At 35.0% G+C, this 22,991-nt stretch overlaps 3 protein-coding genes across 3 annotated transcripts; all 3 read right to left on the bottom strand.

Annotated features, from left to right (window-relative positions):
* Window positions 1-2,016: 2,016 nt before the first annotated feature.
* On the bottom strand, window positions 2,017-3,363 carry LOC113312232. The gene is made up of 3 exons (XM_026560988.1): window positions 3,148-3,363; window positions 2,476-2,622; window positions 2,017-2,397 (listed from the first exon to the last, which is right to left on the bottom strand). Exons 1-3 carry the CDS (start codon window positions 3,361-3,363, stop codon window positions 2,017-2,019), a joined length of 744 nt encoding a protein of 247 aa, XP_026416773.1.
* Window positions 3,364-9,751: 6,388 nt separating this feature from the next.
* LOC113308917 lies at window positions 9,752-13,581 on the bottom strand. Its single transcript, XM_026557366.1, has 3 exons — window positions 13,356-13,581; window positions 11,393-11,701; window positions 9,752-10,204 (listed from the first exon to the last, which is right to left on the bottom strand). Exons 1-3 carry the CDS (start codon window positions 13,481-13,483, stop codon window positions 10,144-10,146), a joined length of 498 nt encoding a protein of 165 aa, XP_026413151.1. The 5' UTR covers window positions 13,484-13,581; the 3' UTR covers window positions 9,752-10,143.
* Window positions 13,582-19,270: 5,689 nt separating this feature from the next.
* On the bottom strand, window positions 19,271-22,702 carry LOC113310529 (UDP-URONIC ACID TRANSPORTER 1). Its single transcript, XM_026559229.1, has 4 exons — window positions 22,041-22,702; window positions 20,986-21,089; window positions 20,115-20,343; window positions 19,271-19,825 (listed from the first exon to the last, which is right to left on the bottom strand). The coding sequence occupies exons 1-4, from the start codon at window positions 22,494-22,496 to the stop codon at window positions 19,679-19,681; spliced, it is 936 nt and encodes a 311-aa protein (XP_026415014.1). The 5' UTR covers window positions 22,497-22,702; the 3' UTR covers window positions 19,271-19,678.
* Between the last annotated feature and the right edge of the window lie 289 nt (window positions 22,703-22,991).

The raw sequence follows: 22,991 nt of genomic DNA on the forward strand, positions 1-22,991 counted from the left end.
AAACTAGACTGGCTAGTTCGAAAGGAATTGACTTAAGTAATGCTGACAAGACTGCAATGATCAAGAATATAACTACTTCTTTGTATGTTTACCAAATGAATTGCTTTAAGTTGCCTGTAAAGATTTGTAATAAACTAACAAAGTTGCAGAGAGATTACTGGTGGGAAAGGATGAAAATGGGTTAAATGAGAAAGGTAAGAAGGGTGTTTTTTAAAAAACTGGTATTCTATTAGTAGATCTCTTGAGGAAGGGGGGCTAGGGATAAAACATGTGCAGAAATTTAATTTAGCTATGATTTCTAAGATGGAAGGGATATTGCAAGAGAATCCTGATTCTCTTTGTGCCTCCGTTCTCAAAGCAAAATATTACCCTAATAATGATATTCTCCATATAAATAATACCCCTAATAGAAATGATAGTTGGATTTGGAAAGGCATGTTAACTGGCATTAATCAAATAAAAAAATATTGCTTCTAGGAAGTTGGGAATGGCTCTAGTATTGACATTTGTGATGATTTATGGATCCCAGAAACGGAGCCTCCCCTTCGGAAACCAGAAATACAAATTCAGGGATTAAATAAGGTTAGCGACTTGTTCACTCCTCACAAAACTTGAGATATTGAAAAATTGGTAACATGTTTTGATAGTCAAACTGTAGAGAAAGTTAGGAATATAAGAATTTTTGCAGATGACAAAGCAGGTATACCTCACTGGACTCTAAGCAAAAAAGGTACGTTCACTGTGAACTCTTTATATAGTCATATAAACTCTGATGATACTACGAACATCTACTGGGAAAAGATTTGGCAGATGGAAACATCACCATCTGTTAAGAATTTTATTTGGAAAGCAGCTCACGCCATACTTCCCAATAGTATGAGGGTGGCAGTTGTCATCCCAAATATAAACACGAAGTGCAATTTATGTAATGATGGTGAAGAAACACTCACCCATTTGTTTCTGCAATGTAATTATGCTCAATAAGTTTAGATGCATTTTAACTATGACATGCAATATGTTACAAATGGAACAGAAAATTTTCATGATTGGTTAAACAACTGTTTTGAAAATCCCGATAGAGGAGGGTATGATATTGATTGGCACGTCTTGTGCAGTGTTATCATTTGGCATATACGGAAGGCTAGGTGTGATATTACCTTCCAAAAGAAAATCCAAAACAGTGCCATTACTGCAAACAACATAATTAAATTCATCAATGGATATAAGTCTGTAAATCAAACATGTTATAATGTTATGCAATCACTGTATTACAACCCTAAGAATGACGAGTTGCTTAAGGTCAATAATGATCAATTGAATGAGTCTGCAGGATCCATGAACCTGAAAATTAATATTGCACTAACAATGATGAAATCTGTAGCTAAGGCTGGAATTGGTCTAACTTTGTTTGATCATACATGGAGAATTAAAGAAGCCAGAGGACTACACGTAGACTGTTCTGCCAGAGATGAGCTAGAATAGTTGGAGCGGATGCGGCTTTCTGATGGGCAACAGAATGGAGTGGTCACAACATCTCTTTCATAAGTGATTCTCAGCCAATTCTATTGCTGTTAATTGGAAAGTATGCCGAAGCTAGACAACAAAGATACAAGATCAGTACGGACTTTGGCAACAACACCAAATTTGATATAAATTTTATAGTTAAGGACTTCAATTTAGTTGTGCGATCCCAAATTATCTGGGCAGCTAAGATAGCCGTGTTTTGTAACAAATATGCTATTAAGCACAACTGGCTAGACCAAATCCTATGGGCTATTTTAACCTTTTTAAACATCCAAAATTGGAATGAAGATGTAATGATTTACCGTAACTCTCCATACGGAAGATACGGTTCTTTTCTGTCAATACAATGAGGATTTCCTCTTTTTCGAAAATAAAAAATAAAACTCACACAACAAATCTATTGATATAGGTTGTCATCAACCCTTCATCCATTGTAGATATGAAATTTTCAAAAACCGAAAGAAATTATTTTTAGATTGTATGTATTTTCAATCATTGACATATATCATTATAACCGGGACCTCCATAATAAAAAGTATAACCATTTGTATCGTAATTTCCGTTGTCAATTTTCAAATCATAACAGTTTGGATTCATGATGTATGTTTTAACATTTTCAGGGTCCTTCATCATGTTAGTTTCATCAACTACTTGAACCCAATTAAAATAACTCGATGTTTTCAAACCACCCTCAGAAGGGAAATGACCGCTACCCATTTGAGTCGAAGTATGTCGTTCTTCATTCCTATCAATGATTTGTCCACCCCAATCTACTCTTGTTGCTTCCTTTGATAATCCATCGAAAAGAGAACTTGGATAATAACCGGTCGGAATACCTTGTAATTGCACCCACCAATGTCCACTACTTTGGTCCTACCAAATTAGTCAATGTTTATGTTTAGATCAAAGTTGATAATGAGTATGAAAATTTAATCACTTATGTATCCTTACCTTGTGAATACTGAATGTGACATCTTTTTGGCTCCCATTGAAAGTGGACACATCACTAAAACTGCAACCAACAGAGACATTTGACGTTGTGTGCACAAAACCATCACAAAGGAGGTTGTAGCACCCCGTACCCGTGTATTCGTCCGCCTAACAAGAAAAAATAATGAAATTGTTTGATTTACTTGAATCTTGACTAAATAATGGCAACTCAAGACATCTTCATCACAAGGCCATTAAATATAATAAAAAGGGAAATAATGCTAACTGTCCAAAGTACAAAAAATCTGGTTCGATCATCACCATATAGGTTTCGGCACACCTAATTAAAAATGAATTCGGAAATTTAGTTATACATTACAAGAGGATAGAAATTTGTTTACATATAACTTCGGACGAATAACTTACCTCCCATCCAACTTCAATAGTATTGGTATCTTTTTCTTCGTTTACAACCCAAATTTAGGATATACTTAATCATTTTTTTCAACATATGGATTCCAAAGATTCATCTTTGCTTGTGCTCCTAGAAAATTACCTACCACTTTAATTGTCGCGTACTGTAAAAGATACATATTTTGATCACTATAATAATATATTTTCACGTATGGAAAATAAATTAACAATAACGATGAAATTAAACTAATAATAACAATGATATGTGATTATATATACCTCATGGACCCCAGAATCTTCCGTAGAGTCGTCTGCAGTGTCGTTTGAGCGCGATGTAACAGAACTCTTATAAGGTGATAATCTTGGATAATTATGTTTACGCAAAAGTGCGGGATTGTAATTTTTTCCTTTCCTCCGAATAGGGATAGTTCCTGCCGGACATGATCCATACTTATGCCAAGTTTGTGTAAGTTGAAGTGTCCCAAGATTATCCATTTTCATTCCTTTTGGGTACGAACTTGGTCGCATCTGTTTCATAACAAAAAAGCTCAAGTAATTTCTTAGGCGTTTAAAAACATATATATTATCAGGAAAAAATGTAAAAACGTGTACTAACCTGTATTGTATGATTATGAAGCAAGGGATGATTAAGACTAGGTTATCTGTAAATATCATAACAATCGATGATCTCATCGTTTTCAACCTACAAGACAAAAAAACAACAAGATAAATACGTCAAGAATCATGAAATTAAACGTATGAATCAACGTAAAGACAATACTTCACCTTAATGGTTTTTATTATTGCTTTGTTCACTGCTTTCATAATCACCGTTCTTCCTTCGACTAATCCTTCATTAACAAATATTGTTAATATGGGAAGCCAACGTGTTAGGTCGACGATTTTAAACATTATTAACCAGTAAAGTACAGGAATGCAATATGGTTGATGAAGAAGATTGTGTGTGAATATATTATTCCTCTAAATCCCTACATTCCACTTCAAATGAGGTTTTTTTAGTAAAAAATGTACCAAATTTATTTCATATCTTTCCTTAAAAGAGTTCATAATCATCAAAGAGGAACTAAAAACGAGTCTATATTATGGAAATAATCGGGACTTAAAGAGTATATAATAAGCAATTAATTCTGGATTGAGGGAGTATATCATATTTGATTTCCTTTTGCGTATGAATTCTTATTTTATTGGCTTTTATATATTCGGTATAAACATCCACCGATTTTTTTTTGCTAGAAAAGGAAGATATATTGATATAGAAAAACATTACATGAGGTTTAGGCCAAATGGAGGATTCATGTCCAACCATTCTCCTGAAACATTGAATCTTCTACTATATTTTGCTGCTTTATCAGCCCAACTATTAAAATTTCTATGAACATACTCTGTTTTGACATAAGTAAAATGATAAGCACGAAAGTGCGACGCATTTTAACCCATAAATACATTGGCTAGGACTCATTATTTCTCTAATAAACTTGCTTTAAGTCTTTTCAAGGAAATAAGCTCTTATGGAGAAAGTTGCTTGAAAAGTGGTTTTTACACCCCAGAGGACACGTGTTATTCAGACTCTCACTATTGGTTAAGGGGTACTCAATTACTAAGGGGCACCTTCTTTACTATTCAACACCTATTTCTAAAGGGACACCGAAAATGGATAAGGGGAGGTCATCTTCAACCTTTTGAATCTTTGAAATTTGGCGGGAAAATGGCAACATAATTAGGGTTTCAGTTTTAGAGGTGTTTGGTTGAGACTAAATAGCTGAAATCAAATGGGTTTGCTCCTAGAACCTAAACAGGGACGGTAATGTGCTCTGAATCAGTTAATTTAGGCTGGATAATCACGGATTGATGTAAACAAGGAAGAACAGTTTTGGCGGGAAAGTATAACTCTCACCTGCGTATTATTTTGGATTGATGCCTGTAGAGATTTGCTCAGATTTGTTGCCGTGTTTGGATAGATTTGAGACAGTTAGAGTTAAACAGGGGAGGTATATGTTCCATGCACATAAAAAAGGAAGGATTTTCTCATGATTTGATAAACAGGGAAAGTGTTAAATGCTCGAGAGATACTCGATAGTCTGGCAGTGATTTGAGAGATTTTGTCGTGAAGATTCTCTGATATTTGTTTGGAAATATCCTGTTACACTTAAATAGGATTGGTGGGTGCATTAATATGGGAAACAATGGGCTGTGTACGTGGATTTTAAAAAACAGAGTTTGAAGATATACAGAGACTCTGTTTGTGTTATCTTAGAAGATACGTGCTGATTTGGAGGATATTTGTAGTGGGAGTATATTCTGAGTTGATTAGAAGAGTTTGGAAAGATTTTCGAGCAAGAAAGAAGACGCGTAATGGAAACAAATATCTCGGGTTATCTGTTATTTCTCCACGAGATGGTTGAGCTGTTTTTGGGAGTTGCATGAGGTGAAAGAATGTTTGAATCTATCTAGTACGTGTTGGCAACAAGTTTGGAGTATGAAAACCACGAGCAGAGGCGTGAGAATGGAGAGAAGAAAAATATAAGGGAATAATATCTCGGAAAAATGGAGAGAGTGATTGCGGAAGATTTTGGAGTTATTGTTGATTATTTGGAGGTTGTCGGGCATAAATAGTCTTCTGGGGCAGTGAAAAAGGGCATCGAGTGATTGGGGAGGCTACAGAGTCGAGAGAATTGCTACAGAGAAATCTGCAGCAGCAGCAGAAAAACAGTGAAAAACGAAGAACAGGCTTGCAAAGACAGTCGTTTTCCAACAGTGACAACGACACTTAGCCGTGGGTCGTATATCTGACACATAGTGACAGTCGTAGAAGCTACAACGTCAGTAACAGTTTATTGTTGTATCTGTAACAATTATAACTGTTACAAAAGCCCTGTTTTTATACCTTTTCTCCTTGTAAACACCTTTTAGAGCAATGAAATATTATTTTGAGAGTGTTTTCACCATGTGGAGCTAAACCCCAACACTGGGTCGACGGAGGAAGCCGGACTTCATACTTGGGTGAATTTGTTTTATTTTCTATTTGACTTTTGCACTTAATTAAAATAGAATTATGATTTGAAAAAATTAGTTATTATTTTATTAGATGGGTCATGCTTGCTTAGATGTTTGATGTCCCATGCTTACGATTTATAATTACTGTTTGGAGAATCTACCTTGGCAAGAATAAGAGTCGATGTTGTTTTATTTGTCGAGCGATAATTGTTTGAGAATGAATAATTGAACCTATTGATATGAGTTTGGCCGAATCCTAGACCCAGTAACTCTCTATTTTATTCCTTTAAAATTAATTTTAACAAGTATTAGAGTTCAAATCTTTAATACTACAACAACCACAATCAAAAATCTTAATCATAAAATCACTTAGAATAAAGAGACAATCTTCCAAGATAGAGTTATTGAACCATCTAATATGATTCAATCTTTTATTTAGGAAAGAAATAGCATTCTTAGCATCACTCGGCAAACAAATTTTGGTATAGCCTCTTTCTTTCGCCCACTTTGCAGCTTCAAACAAGGCTAGGCATTCAGCTTCTTCCGGATTCAAGGCTTGTCATGCGACTGTCTTGCATCCTTTGCATTCTCCTGTTTGGTTGAAAATGACAATACCCACATCATATTTATTAGTATATTTATCATAGGAAGCATCGCAGTAAACAATATCATAATCTGAAGGGAGATCTTCATTAGAAGGAGGAACATGTTCTTGAACAACAACAGAATGATTATTTGAATGACTATGTACTAAGAATTTACTAGTATCACAAATCATCTTAGAAGAAAATCTGACAGTACTCAAAGTATTAAGGGATTTTTGTTGAAAAATATGAAAACATTTGTCCCTCCACAAACACCAGGAAGTGGTTAAAACAGAGCTGCAAAGATCATTGTTGGATGAGAGATATTTGTTAATCCAATCATGAATGCCAACATCAAAGTCATAATCTTGAAGCACCAAGTTTCCAAAAGGTAATGAAGCCCAAACAGATTTAGAAAAAGAGCAATGAAGAATGAGATGCTCAACTGTTTCAGGTGTATTAGAATCACACATGCTACAGGTGTTATCTAGATTAGGTTTAAAAACAGACAATCTATATTTGGTTGGCAGAATATCTTCAATGCGCTTCCACAAAAACAGTTGAACTTTAGACAATAGTGAAGCCTTCTAGAGATTTTTATAGATAAGATTAGCTTGAGTATTATGGTTCACAGCAGAAAAATCTCCAGCCAAAAGCTTATAAGCGGACTTAACAGTGAAACTACCATTTTTAGTAAATGGCCAAACCAATCTGTCTTTACCTGACATGGGGATCCTAATACTCATTATTTTCTGACAATTATCTTCAGTGAAAAAGGCCTACACTAGGTTTGAATTCCAAGATCTAGTGTCTTTATCAATCAAGCTATTCACGCATATATTGGGATTAAGATAAGATATGCATAAAGGGGAAGACATATTAGGCACCCAATTATCTAGAAAAGTATGAATACTATCACCATTTCTAACTTTCCAAATCGAATTATGCTGAATGATGTAAAGACGATGACATATACTCTTCCACATCCAAGAAGAATCCTTAATTTCTTTATGATGCAACGGGTGACAATTTTTGAAATATTTGCATTTCAAAATTCTAAACCAGAGTTCATCTTCTGAATGAATTAACAACCACGCAGTTTTAGCAAGAAGGGCAGAATTAGTTAACTTAAGACTCTGAAAACCTAGGCCCCCTCTCATTTTATGAGTGCAGACTCTATCCCATCTTTTAGGATAAGAACCACCATTTGAACCTTTCCCCCACCAGAAATCCCGTTGAGATTGCTCCATTTTGTGGACAAGATTAGCAGGTAGAAGGAAAGAATTCATATGATAGATGGGAGAAGAATTCAAGACATTATTAACCATGACAGACCTACCAAATTGAGACAAATGCTTACCCATCCACTTGGCCACTCCTTTTTCAAAATGCTCAGCAAGATGTGAGAAAGTCTCGTTTTTTTATCTTTTGGGGAAAAGAGGGATGCCTAAGTGTTTATCATTAGGATCAATTTTCTTGACATTAAGTGATCTAATGAGGGAATCACAATGATCCGGATGAACATTCTTGCTAAAGAAGCATCCAGATTTTTGAAAATTTATCACTTGGCCAGAAATGAGACTAAAGTCCTTAATTAGCGACATTAAGTTACTAGCCTCATCATGAGTGGCTTTAGTGAATAAGAGGCAATCATCAGCAAAGAGTAAGTGAGAAATACTAGGAGCCTCTTTGCTGACTTTAAACCCATGATGAGATGACATTGTTCAACATGCAACAAATATCTAGAAAAAGATTCCATACATAGAATAAATAGGTATGGGGATAATGGACCACCCTGACGAAGACCTCTACTAGGTTTATATGCAGGACAAGGTGATCCATTAAGAAGAATAGAAATACTAGTGGTGCTAACACATTGAAAGATAATATCACACCAAGAATATGAAAACCCAAAGCATTTGAGTATAACAATCAAAAAAGGCCATTCAACCCTGTCAAATGCTTTCGACATATCTAATTTGAGCCCCATAATCCCGCATTTATCTTTTTTTCTCTTCCTCCTCATAAAATGCACCAACTCATGGGCAATGATCACATTATTTTGTATATTCTTGTTGGGAACATATGCAGATTGGAAAGGTGATATAATTTTGCCTAGAAGTGGTTTCATTCTATTGACTATAATCTTAGAGATTATTTTATAACTAGAATTGCATAAAGAGATTGGTCTTAAGTCAGCAGGCTGACCGGATTGCTGACTTTAGGAATTAGAGATAGAAATGTGTGGTTCATTTCTTTTAACAAATGTTTAGAATGGAAGAAGCTTTGAACCATTTTAAACACTTCATTTTCCACAAGCTCCATGTTCTGTTTGTAAAAGCCTGGTGGAAATCCATCAGTCCCTGGGGCAGACCATGGAGCCATTTAGTTAATTGTATCCCTAACTTAAACATTGACCGAATTAATTCTATGATTTACTCCCCGTTAACGCTAAGAGTTGGGGATAGTCTTGGTCAAAGAAACCGTTCACTGCTAGCCCACTAAAGAAATCGTATGGGGTTAAGTTATGGGGACCTAACATGTTGGCTTCTCATTTTATATACATTTCAGGCACCTCCTAGAAATTCATACGGTTATAAAAATTTATTCTGCATATGCAGAATCTTATTTTCTGCACGTCGTTTCAAAGAAATATTTGGTTGAGAATTTTTTCAGACCATGCTGCAGCTTCTAGTTATTATTCAAAATTGTAGAAGGGAATTTGCAGTTCTTGATAGAAGCCAGTAACTAATCCCATGCTTCCTGCACCTCAGAATAGAATTAATCAACACTGACAGTCTCCTGCTACAGAATTCTGATGGTTCTTATTTGGCATCTAATAACTCTGAAGGAATTTGACTGATCTGTCGTGATTTTGCAGGTACGCACCAAGGCACGAAATGCATCTACTTAGCTGCAGTATCAAGTCCGGAACAAGCTGAGAGCAAGGCTTTATGGGAAGCAATGAAATGGGCATCGGAAAAGAATCTAGAAAAGGTGGTTTTTGAGCTGAACGCTAAGCTTGTAGCGGATGCTGTCAATGGCGGTACTCTGAATATCGATTGGAGATTGCATAATTTAACTTTAGACATAAAACTTTTACTTCGTAGTCGTGTCTTTTGGAAATGCTCTTATGTTCCAAAAGAAAAAAATAAAGTAGCTGATTGTCTTTCTAAATTAGCTAGAACTCAAAGAATGAGTGGTGTTTGGCTGTTGTATCCTCCGGTTGAAATTATTCATAAACTTCAGGAGGAGGCAAGCTATGTAAACTCTAATCAATTCAATTTCCAGTTTCAAAAAAAAAAAAATGCTGCAGCTTCTAGTTTTTTTGGATGTTTGCAGAAGTTCACACATGTTTCATTTGGATACATCCCAGCAGGCAATCATTTACAATTTACGCACATGATTGGCGAGACAATGAACTGCTAAATAGCACTAGATTTTTCTTCATACATGTTAACATCAGACAATAACTAAACAATGAAACAGATCCTAACCATTTAACAGACGTATGAAGTACCAAAAGGTTTGTCTGCCATTTTTCTCAAGTCCAGGTGTATTATGTTAGTTGAAGTCTGAGTACCTGTGACACTTTTTCTATGTCTATTATCATCAGAACGAACAAAAAGAAAGCCAGACTTCAGAGATCACCACCACCCCTTAATGAGAGGGGCCATTAGCATGTCTTCTTAGTTTTCACAAAAAGCTTTCCTATATCTTCTGTAACGACATTGCTCCTGCAAAAATGACACTTTAAACATCAGATCAAACATGAACACTGATGAGGAGTATTCAAAATTAAGGAAATTAGGATGAACTCCATGAACATGTGTTGAATGACAAATAACTTCAGGTGTGATGCCTATAGACTTATAAATTGTAGCCCAAATAGCAAAGTGGAATATAACATGTATGTTGCTCCATAAAGTCAATTTGGATTTCAAATAACTCTTACGTTCTGATTTCTGCATCAGCCAAAACTGCCTATTCAAAATATGTAGATTCTCTCACTTGACAAAAAACAATTTAAAAAAAGGAAGGCATATTATCTTCTCTCTCACTACAATGATAAAAGATCAAAGAGCTAAGCTGTTGAACACTACATATATGTGACTTCAACTTATGTTATAGGTTGCACAAACTCGTAATAAATGTCAAAGCTTCTGGACACTGACATGAATTCTGAATCGAATTCTTCTTAAGCCACGAAAGGGCTGTACCTGTTTTACTTCTTTCTCACCCTATTTAAAATCCTCCAAAATGAGGAGACATCAATGAATGATGCAAGTGATGTAAGCCTTGAGGCTACGGGGTCGTGCAAGACTCATGAGCATGTTTTGACTGATGAACAATAGAACAAATTAACTTCAGCTGTAAGGAAATGCCAAGTTATCACCTTTCTGTGTTTGATAATTGAGAAAAGAAAAGAGATCGTGATCAGTTCAGTAAAGCCATCATTTGACAATAAGCAGACCCTTCATTAATTTTCATATCTGCATTAGACTTTTCTTATGAAACTTTTTATCCACCACTGAACCATCTGTTAGACTCTTTCACCATCAACTCACCTACATCCCTATCTCCCTCATCTTATAGAACTCCCCATCCCTCTGATGTACATTATATCAGTGTGAAAAAAAGAAGAGGAATACTTTCGTGTCATTCGACTCATTCCTCTCCTGTTATGTTTATGTTAACTTTTGGACCGTTTGATATGATTATATCCAAACAGTACAAAGAACTGTTAATGCTTGACTCCATGATTGACTATAGAGTTTGAAAGATGAAAGGTGAAAACAAGGACTACTATTTGACATACTTTTCGAGAAACATTAAGAACAGAAACCTAGGAAACATATTCGCGTTTTTTACTTCTGTTCAGCAAACTAAAAAAAAAAAGGAAAAGGTGGAATTTGTATGCTAACCTTCCTTTGAGCTGAGGGGGAACTAGCACACCGCCAACAGTATCCGGAAAACTTTTTGTATTAGGCAAGTTCCCTCTGGGAAACTTACTTCGTGGATTGGTGGAAGCTGAGCCCTTTGATTCTCTCTTGCGTGATGAACTCTCTGCCATAGCAGCTGCAACTCTAGACGAGTGATCATTGCCACTCATTTGATGAGATGAGAAGGCGGGTGAATCTAGAAGTAGTGAGGCATCTGGAAGTTTCTCGATAGGACGTGTTAATGACTGTGAAGAACTTTCGGGTGGTTGGTGTGACGAAGTAATCGATCTCCTACATCAAACATATCTTATGAATATCAGAAAATTCAGAAGCCAGCAAGCGATGAAAAAAAACAAGACTGGTTCCTGCTTCTGTGTCCACTTAAACGAAGAAACAATAGAAAAAAACAACCCATATTAGAATACTGGCCCTTTATGCCCCTTAGAGAATGTCAGGTCCTCTAACTAGCAGAACATGTATGACGAGATAGTCACCCCTAGGATTACAAACACAGATTGCTATTTATTAATAGTTGTATCCAACTCAGCAAAGTGGCCAAGTTGCCAACTTTAAGGCTGTTGAACTCGCAAAATCCAGATCTCAATTCTAATTTCTGATTCCCTGGATGTGACTTCACATATAATGATAAATTGATCTACAAAAAGAATCCACAAATCAAGCAGTGAAATTAGGTAGAATTCAAAGTCGGCAAGAGTTTTGGTGCACAAAAGTGATACTCTCTCCAACCACTAACCTGTATCAAGTCTTTAGTATAGAGGATCCTAGAACACTTTTGAAACTTGAGATAACCCTCAGAATGACTGAACATTATACTATATCCAAATCCAAAGATGTGTTCCTCAAAAATCCACTTGTTTGGATTCTTCCCCAGCTAACCAAGAGATCTTGGCGGAACTGAGCGCAATTTTTGAGAAGAAACAAAATTAAGCCAAACACTTCAATTTCTTCATCATTCAAACAGCACAAAGAGAAGTTCATCTACACTCCTGATATTGCTCAGCACAAAGTTATCACTTCACACTGGTAAATACTAGATAGCATATCTACTAATCTTATTTGGAAAAACAAACAACACTCATGGTATAAATCAGGTATACCCACTTACGCATGCAAACACTAATCTCATTGTAGCAGAGTATGATGTACGACATCAAAACAGCTATCCTCGGATATGTTTGTTGTTTAACCACCCTAGCCTTTTTCTTCTTTGTCTAATGATGCATATTAGGTCAGTTTCTCAGTTAAAGTTGAGGTAGCAGTCGCGGTTGTACTTTTTCAAACACCCAAATGAATTTTCATATAATATAGAAGTACAAGTGAGTAGCCTCCGCCATCTGCGGTGAAAGCAAGTTTTAGGTTCATCTTCCATCACCTTCTTCTTATGGTCAATCGCATATTGGTACAATTACTAAGCTGGGACTTGGTTATAATTTATTATTCCAATTCCACAATATCAGTTTCAGATATCTAGTTATAGGCATGGCACTATAAACAACACATAATGGGCCGAAATATATTCTTATACTCAAGTATACTAGTCTAAAAGTGACCAATTTGCAGCTATCTTTGGTGACATATCTAGTTCAAAATTCAAATTCGTGGTGGTGTTAACAGTATTATTATCCAATAGTTACTATATGTTCCTAGGCAAGATGAGAACCGTCAACAACGTTATGTACCTGTTAATAATTGCTTCTTTCTATTAAGAAAGAAATCCACAAACCCTAAATAATGGTGTAATACAGTTTTTCCAAAATAAATTGATTAATTTGGGATATTTTCAAAATAAAAAACAATGATAATGAATAAAAATAATTATACATGGGCAAAGATGAAACAAGTAAGACATTAAACAAAAACCCTAATTCAATTTAACCTCTGCTAAACTAATGATAATAAAACTAAAGAGAAGGAGAATGTTTACTGGTTATGATGATGAGCTTCAAGAACAGTAGAAGGCTGAGAGTTTCCATCTTCTGCTACGTCGTGTTGTTTATCTTTAATATTTCCATCTTCATCATCTGAACTGGAAGCATAATCAACCAGCGACATCTTTCTTCTTCTCCTCTCTTCTCTCTCTCTCTCTGAAAGCCCGGTACGTCTAATCGGGATACGCAGTAAATGGATCAAATTCGTGCGTCGGGTACTAGCATGTAAAATAGGTGAGCCATTTGATATGCAAAATATGAGGCAGCACCCCAGCAGTGGTCCAGGTTCTTGACATATACTCCGTCCGTCCCAAATTAGATGAGCTAGTTGTAGTTTGCACAATTCTTAAAGCAATGAGGATTACTATAATCTGGCTCAGAATAATCAACATTTTCCGGAATGACCACAATACTAGCCAAAGTAGCAGAACTTGCTCTAATACGCTTGCGAAGATCAGTTCTGGGATTAATTTTCCTTTTGATATTTGAAAGAGCATCATGCTCAGTAACAATAGAGACTATTTCTTCTCTAGAAATACTAGTCTTCTAAGTAGGAGTAGCAGCAGTTTTGAATCTTCTGTCGAGTTAGAAGTACGAATTGGACCCGCATTGACCAGATCGGGAGTCGGATTCGAATCAACAGATTATTAATCTGATTGGAGATTTGCTTTAGGATAACTGGAAGACCATTGACCACAGGAATGAGGTGTTGAGTTTGAATAATATCCATGTCAGGAATATTTAGAGTAGTTAATCTGTTACCAAAAGAGCCCATATTAAGTTTATTTTTCAAAAACTCATGATCAAAAACTTTACCATTTTGAGTGACTACAACTGCTTTGCCTCTTTCTTTATCATCTCGATTAAGAGTATCAATCTGAGTCTCTAGAATAACTTCTGCTTGGGTCATTATAGATTCACCCAAAACCATTGTTGGAGTAGAGTCAGAAAGATGATCTGGAGGTGGTGGAGGCATCATGAGTTTTGGAACTCTTGGTAAAGTATATTTGGACCAGATGAACCTGCTTCTTTTATAATCTTCTATTTAGATAAACAGTTAGGACAAACTGCATCTTTGTGATCGATGATACGACAAGAGTAACAAAAAATTCTTGGTATCCTAATATATCTATATTCGGTGAGAAAGGGATCAATTCTTCCTCTAGTAACCAGAGGATGCCTGCTGGTAGAGCATGTTAAACAGAGATACGAACATAGACTTTAACATTCTTTAGAAGGTGGTTCCCATAAGGTTTTTTTGCTTCAATGATTTCTCCAAGTTTGAGAGTAATTCTTTTAAGATCTTAAAATTCAGTACACTCTTTAGGAACATTACACAAGATTAGCCACATTAACTCTTCTGTAAATGAAATCTGGTGGTGGCCAACCAGTAAGAGGAACAACTTTATGAACAATTAGAAAACCACAAGAGAACCAAGGGCGTTGATAATTAACCCTATTGAAATCATTTTATGCTAAAAATCTGATAAACACCTTCTTTCTTAAGCTACTGAATGTTGTAACTGTTAGAGGTTGAGCAAGAGGCCATTGGTAACAGATGTGATATCTGATAGAGGGTGTAGCAACAAGAGTTGACATAACCAACCTTACACCATTTCCAGTTGTTATCATTTTCAGCTAACACAACTGCTTATTTGTTAATAAAAATTGGTTCAGTAAGACTAAAGAAAAGATTTGTAGGTAAGGTTAATTTTTTCGCCATTTGAGAGGAAATATTTTGGATACCACAACTGTGGATTTAGGAGCATCAGTAGTATTAGAGCTCTCCATATAAATAAAATAACCAAGAGAGATGAAGAGGAATGAACTAGAATATGTGTTGAAATGAGTGGTTAGGGAAAGCTTATACACATATATCTGGAAATGATAATGCCAATAGATAGTAGAGCATGTGTTATGATAAATACATAACACAGATATCTCCAGGTGGAAAGAGATCTTGTTCTGTATAGGAGACTGAACCTCAAAATGGGAAAGGTTTGATAGTTGAACTTGGTCGCTGCAGATAAAGGGGAATAAAATAGATGAAAGTCTTGGAATTATTTTGTCATGACTAGGATGAAAGACTCTGTTGGTTCGCAAGGTTTTCACTTTACTATCACAGTTCATAAGATCATGACAGAAAGGAGCATCTTTATTTTAGGATTAAGACCTTAGAATTAACCTCTTCACAAGACACCAGTTCTTTGGATCACGTAGAACTAAAGAAAACAAAAAACAAGATGCACGAAACAGAAGCAAAGACACAATATTTAACGCGGTTCGGCAATATGCCTACGTCCACAAACGGCTACGATCAACTCTTATTATAGAACAAATTTACAGAGAATTAAACCTTAACGATTGATGAATCAATCAACAAACTATGACCAGCATAATGTTGTTCACAAACCCCAAACAATTCTCTATGAACAAAACGTTCTAAACCCTAAAATTCTCTAGTTATGAGAACTCTTTTCTAAATTGTGTTGTGTGTGTTTCCCTAGGACTTATACGCCTATTTATATAGGTTACAAACTTGTCTTCCAAGTATATGAGTTATATTAGGAAACCTAAACATAACTAAGAAAGGAAACCTTGAGTTTAACTAAATCAGGAAACCTCTAGCTATACCGAAATAAGGAAACACCTAGACAAGTCTAGAATATTCTAGAATCTTCTTAAAACATCGACAACTTCTAACACTTTGATCACATGAGTTTGGTGTAAAAGATACAATAAGACAACCCTACTAATGATAAACTTTTGATAGCGTATCATGACGTAAAGCACGTACATGATCACCTCACCAATTGTGGTTGTTGAATAATAATTGTCTTTGTTTTTTCCACAACTAGGTTGGTGTTGTCTCCAAGTACTTCCAAATATGATAAATATAGAACGGGTAAGTTTAATGGTAGTATGAAATAGAAATTGGGAGGGAGAAAATTGGATTTGTATGTTGGTCTGAAATTTGGTTACATTTTGTTTAGCAGAAGTATTATTGTATTAGGCTAGCCAAAGGTAAAGAATGGATTTTGAAATTTTTGGTGGTAGTCCATATGACATGATATTTGATCAAATGCATATCTGATACACTCCAACTAGCAATAGTGCCTCTTAACAGGTGTTGTCTGTTTCTAGATCTGACAAAATCAAAGATTCCAATTAATACCCAAATAAACTTATCTGAACTAGGTGGTCTACCAATGCACCTTTTAATGGAAATTCTGAAGCGATTTAAGGCAAATGAAATGTCTAGAATTAGGTTTTGAAAATAGGTTTTTAGGGAGTAATGATGATTCTGGAGAAGGTGCTCATGGCCTTGAATAGGCGTGAACTGCCAAGAGACATGACATTTCATCGAACGCCAAAAATTGTTATTAATAACATTTTTGAAAAGTTATAAAAAGGGGTTAGAGAAAAGATATCTAAACCACGGAAGATGAAACCAAAAATAGAAAAAACAATTAACAGGTCAATTTTATTTTGAAATGGCAAATCAAAGAGAAAATTCCGGTGGTGCTGAACAAAGTTCTGGCACCTATAGTTTCGCCAAAAAAGTAGTCTTGTCCCTTGAAACAATATGGTGGACTTCCATAATTCTGGTGGTGCGTAGATAGATTTGTTATGAGTTTTGAAAAATTATATAGAAGAAGAGGTAAATCGAAGAGCCGAGTATGAGAGATAGTTGAGCATGCATTTTACTTTTCATACTATCCGCTTGTAAGTTTTCAACTAACCATGTGAAACAATATGGTGGACTTCCATAATTCCGCATTTCTAGGAGCTATTCACACTTCTACAAAAAGTGTAATTGCGTAAAAAGCGGGGCTGTCATTATGTACAGAGATCATTAGATTATCATCAAAGGTTGGTTGTTTATTTGTGAGCATATGTAACAACTTCTCAGCTGAAATATTAGCAGCAGAGACATCTTGACTATAAAAGTGCAGTTGCCTTCGCCACTTTAACAAACCAAGAAATTGCCATGAATGAACCCCGCAAAAAAAATGTTGGGACTTGGATACCTCAGTGAGTATTTTATTTCTTATAGACCTTTCATGTAAAGTGTAAAAGTCTCTATCTCATAACCTTCCATGCAAGTATAAAAGTCCCAGTCAAGCCTGATCATGGTTTATGTATAAACTGGTTTTGGAAACAAAATTTGGATTGCAATGTAATATGATTTCATAAATAAATTTCATTAATGAAATTAACCTTTTACCGTAGTTTACATTAAGTTTCGATTTCTGATCCATTAGCTTTTGTGATTCTATTCCTAAAATTCGCCGTACCATCATGGCACGGGTTATCCACTAGTCCTCTATAAAAGGTGCTTATCTCTACGATTGCTGGTATAATAGTGCAAAAACTAAAAAGTAATCCCTCCGTCCCAAATTAGATGAGCTAGTTGTAGTTTGCACAATTCTTAAGGCAGGGAGGAAAGGGGAGTATGTTTAAGTATTTTTTTACAATTATACCCTTATGGATAATAACTAATAAAACTTACAGGGATTTACTCAGTAAATACTTTTTCTGATTTCCAGAGACTTTAATAGATTTCCAAAGTATTGTATTACTGGTTGTATACTTTAGAAAACTCCTTGTAAGTATATGTTACTCGTTATATACTTGTAAAATCTCGTTCAAAGTTTGTGTTACTCGTTATAAATAAGAAAATTTAAAGACTTTGCATACTTACCAATTTTTAAGACTTTGAATGATATTTATATGTATTTTTGCCTTAGAGAAAGTCTTGCAAAATATGAAAGATTTTGGGAGACTTCTACAAAAATTTAAAACTTCATTATTATCTTTTACTTTTTTTTGATATTATTTGTTTTTTTTTCAAGTTGATGCACGAGCTTGCATGTATACTCTAGATCCATTTCTCTCTCTCTATTTTTTAATTATATCCTAAATGCGATATATGTGATACATATGATACGATCAATCTTTTTTGGTTTTGTTATTTTTGTTGAAATGAAAATTTCTGTTAATGGCTAAAGTGTATACATTATGATTGCTACTCAATTTAATTTGCAATCAACGTTTTTCAAGAATTGTTTTTGGTAGGATAAATATTATTGAATTCTACAAATATCGAGATTTGTCATGCTTGATTTTTATACAATTCTCTAGAAATCTTGTTTTCATAACGTTTTAGAACTCTACAAATCTCTATAAGAATTAGGCCGACTCTACAAAACTCTGCAAGTATTTTTCCAACTCTGTAGAACTCTCCAAAAAATTATTATTTTTCATGACTCTTTTTAAATCTATACAAATCTAGAAAAGTATTTATTGAGTAAACCCCCGTATTTATCTCTTAAATTGTACCACGATTTTTCGTAAATTTTAATACCGTTGAAAAACATTTTAAAACATCTACGTTACGAATAAAAACATGACTACATATTTCTTATAGTAACAATAACTAATTAAAATGGTGATTTTAGAAATATCCACTTGATTAAAGAAATAGCTCATCTATTTTGGGACAAAATTTAAAACCAACTAGTTCATCTAATTTGGGACGGAGGGAGTACTTGTTATGAAGGAAACACTTGCAATCATTGTTCTTTTCACCAAAGTCTGCCAGGCAGCAGAAAAAACACATGGACATTCTTGATTTGTTTTCTTCAGCAATTTGTTAGATGGGTGTTGTTGGACTACTGCTTAAGCGTACTGAAATTCTTCAAGAAGTACATGCAAGCTCAATGAGAGACTCACGTTCTAATTTCTGAGATGCATTTTTAGGAAAAGAACATGGTTTCACAAGACCATAAAAGATGCAAAAAAGGGAAAATGGGTGCTTGGCCCTTGAAATCCCTGGGCTTACATCATGAAAGCTCCCCAGAATTCTGTTTTCACAAGTTCGAAAAACATGGATGTGTATAGAATTAAGAAGAAAAAAGATATAGAATATCTCCATCTTTCCATGAATTTGAATTTGACAAAGATTCCGGCTCTAATAGCTAATGAGACAAATGGAATAGCTAATTAAGAAGAAAAAAGATATAGAATATTTCCATCTTTCCATGAATTTGAATTTGACAAAGATTCCGGCTCTAATAGCTAATGAGACATCTTAATCTAATCAGGATCTACTATCGATCAATACGTTATATATGGACCCAAAAAATTAAATGGAAAGAAATCCAACCAGGTTTTCGCTGAAAATATGAAATATGATAAGCAACCCAATTGTTGTCAAAATCTTCCTTCTAGAAACTTCAGCTTGTACCTCCTTGCCGCTAACTTCTTCGTGATGTAACAAAATTTGAATAAATGTTGAAGGTGGAGAGTGCTTCATTTACTTAAAACGCCGCTTTGTTTCTCCATAAACAATTACACCAATAACTGTCAGGGAGTATCCAGCTATTCCAATAAAAGTGACAGGATTGCGGAACAGAAGTATCGAGATGACAACAGCCACGGCACCCTTTGCATTTCCCAGCACCTGGTGGCACCAATAGAGAAATAGAAACAAATGTGAGATACTAACCACATATTGTGAAATTTTCCTCTTGTAATCCCAATTATGTTTGTACATTGGAGCTAAGATAATAATACTTAATCACCCACAAACCTAAAATCAAATTTTATTTTACCATGAGAAGGACACATTATGTAAAAACACCTATCGTTTTTGCGGTTTATGAAAGTTTAACATGGTCTATCAACTTAAGATTAATTATAAACATCCGGATAGTAAAGGATACACAAATCAAACGGAAGGGATATAGCACCTGCAGTGTTAATGCACTTGTATGCTTGGTCACCAAAAAGTTGGACAAGTTCGCAGCGTATGCCATTACAGAGTTCACTAAGAGAAGTAGCCACATGAACTTATGCTTTCTCCCAAGCAAGAAAATGGTATCCAACATGTTAGGTTCCATTAGTATTGTTGCAGGCAATAGAACAAGAACAGCAATAGGAGACATGTACAGCATCAAATTCATGGAGTTCAACTTTTCCCTGCAAAAACAATTGAATGTTACACTGAACAACTTAAAAATGATGCTATAACAAAGCAGTAGGACTTGAAAAGGAAGAACTTCACCAAAACACAAGTGCACAAGTCTATTTGGTAAGCGTTTAGAATTCAAAAATCATCCAATGTTTATAAATGAGGTCAAAAGAATTCCGAACAACTATCTGCAGTCTACAGTTTTCGACGTGTTCAACATTCAAGGGTTCTAACTTCTAACCCACCTAACCATGTCTGTTTGATTTTGGGTTTGAGACAGATCAAATATAAGGGTATTTGATCTCGCAAGCAGCTTTCATAATAGTTATCTCCTTGATGCATCCATGCTCTTACACATTTAATTTAGCCCATAAGCGGACATCTCGATACGCCTAATACAAGGCAGAACTTGTTTCTTTTTGAAATGAAGCATAAAAAAGTCGAGTAAGCATATCAACAACCGGACAGAATTTTAATTTTTATGTCTAAACTAAATGAATGATAGTTGCATGTGGCACATCTTGCTACAAGGCAATAATATTGCTTCCATAATTTCAGAAATGAGAGTTAACGATTGACTACCAACTAGGTAATAAGCAGAACAACTGAAAATATCCTTCAAAAACAAAAAGAATAATTGAAAATTTTACCCTTCAGAAGAAAGTAAGACGCCCTGGAGTACAGACTTGAACGCCCTAGCAGCTGTTGCACTGATGCACATTATGAAGCCATACAAGTGAAAACTCGGTTCACCCTGCAACCCACAAGAGAGCACCATAATTACAACTCCATTTACGAAAGAAAGCCAAAATCTTTGCTACTTCGGAAAGGAACCAAAAATACAAAAATAATATTTCAGATTGATCCTATTGTATTAATTACGCAAATTCCCAAAATAAGGAGCAAAGAACTGCCAAGTTGAAGAGTCGAGGCTGATGGCAAGCTATATTGAAGCTGAAGGGAATTTTCAAACGATTGATATCTCAACACCACGGAAAGTGCAAAGACTCAACCAGTATCATAGACCATGTAAAAATTTAACCATCTCTGTGAAAAATCCCTTTCATCCTTCAGACAAGCTGTTACTTAAATATCTCTTTGGAGGTTCAACCAAAGAAATTCCTACAGAATCAGAGAATCCACACTTCTGATCCTTGTGTTTCCAGCCATTCCTTCCGTTGCAGGGAAGAACTAGCAAGGTTTTATCGAGAAAATTTAAAATGACAATGGGATTACCCAAAATCAAAGCATCTACATTCTCTTCAGTAGAGTAACCACATCATGATATATTTTTCTTCATCATCTCAAGATAAATAAATGGTAAAAGATCCAAACCCTTTGCGATATCGAAAAAATTCATGATTTTTATCACCATTGCCCTAAAACTGTGACTGATTAATCGACCGCATTCTGATGGTATTCAACATTACACATTACCACACAACAACCGACATAAACCCCTAAAATTCAGCTGGAAAATCTCATCCGATGTGATTTTTTTTTTACACATTAATTAAGAAGAAAAAAACTAGATTTATGAACCACATCTTGAGTGACATTGTATAATTAACACAGAAACAAACAACATTTTAAGAAACAACAGAGAATTGCCAAAAACCAGCCATTATTAAATCATAAATATATACTTAGATCAGAATTAATTATAAATAAATAAAAAAAACTAGAGATCTGTATAAATTCTTACCCCACTTGCGATGACAACACCAGTAACAACAGGAACGAGAGCAGCATAAGTAACCCAGGCTTCTCTTTTGAAAGTCATTAAATAAGCAAAAAAAGCTGTAAAAAATGGAGTTGTAGCTCCAACAGCTTGATTAAAAGAAACAGGAAGATATCTGAGAGAAATATTACCACCAACAACAGAACAACAAAAAACAACACTTAATGTTGAGATTTTGAAGAACTGTTTTCTTGAATTGATCATCTGAAGAGGAACAATTTTCAATATAACAATGGAAATGTAACTAAGTAATGCACAAGCTGACATATGACACATTGTGAGAAATATTGGAAATTTGAATCCATAATTTGATAATAAATATTTATTTAGAAGAAGAACACCAATGTTTGATGAATACCATAATAATATAAGAGATGATATGAATAGGGTTTGTTTTTTTGATCCTGATGATAATGCCATTATTATTATGGATGTCTTCTTCTTCAGAGATTTGTAGAGGAGTTTCGCATTGAAATTCCTCTAAAGGAAGAAGATAGAATTTTTGTTTGGTGTTTTTCTTCTTCTTCCTCTTCTTCTTTAACAAAAATTGTTTGTTTTTGATTTGGTTTGATTTTGATCCTGGTTTTTGTTTCTTTCTCTCTCTCTTACTTTTTTTTTTTGTGTGTTTTACTGTTTTCGGGTCAGTTTTTTTTGTGAGTTTGTATAAAAGAGGGAGCGGTGAGAATTAGGGAGAGTTTTGCTACGTTGCTACTTGGCGTTTGTTCATTATATTTGAAGAGTTTTATTAGGATTAAAACATGGACTAGTCCCATTCACTGTCCTTAGTTGCCTTGGGACAATTCTTATGCAATTGACAAATTTTAGATTTTTCGGCGTTGCTGTCGCTAACATCAAAAATGAATGGGCAAACCGAGGGCTGTTAATTCCGGGTTCTCCCGCATATCACTAGAACCA

The sequence above is a fragment of the Papaver somniferum genome, chromosome 9, assembly GCF_003573695.1.
Source record: "Papaver somniferum cultivar HN1 chromosome 9, ASM357369v1, whole genome shotgun sequence".
NCBI lineage: Eukaryota > Viridiplantae > Streptophyta > Magnoliopsida > Ranunculales > Papaveraceae > Papaver > Papaver somniferum.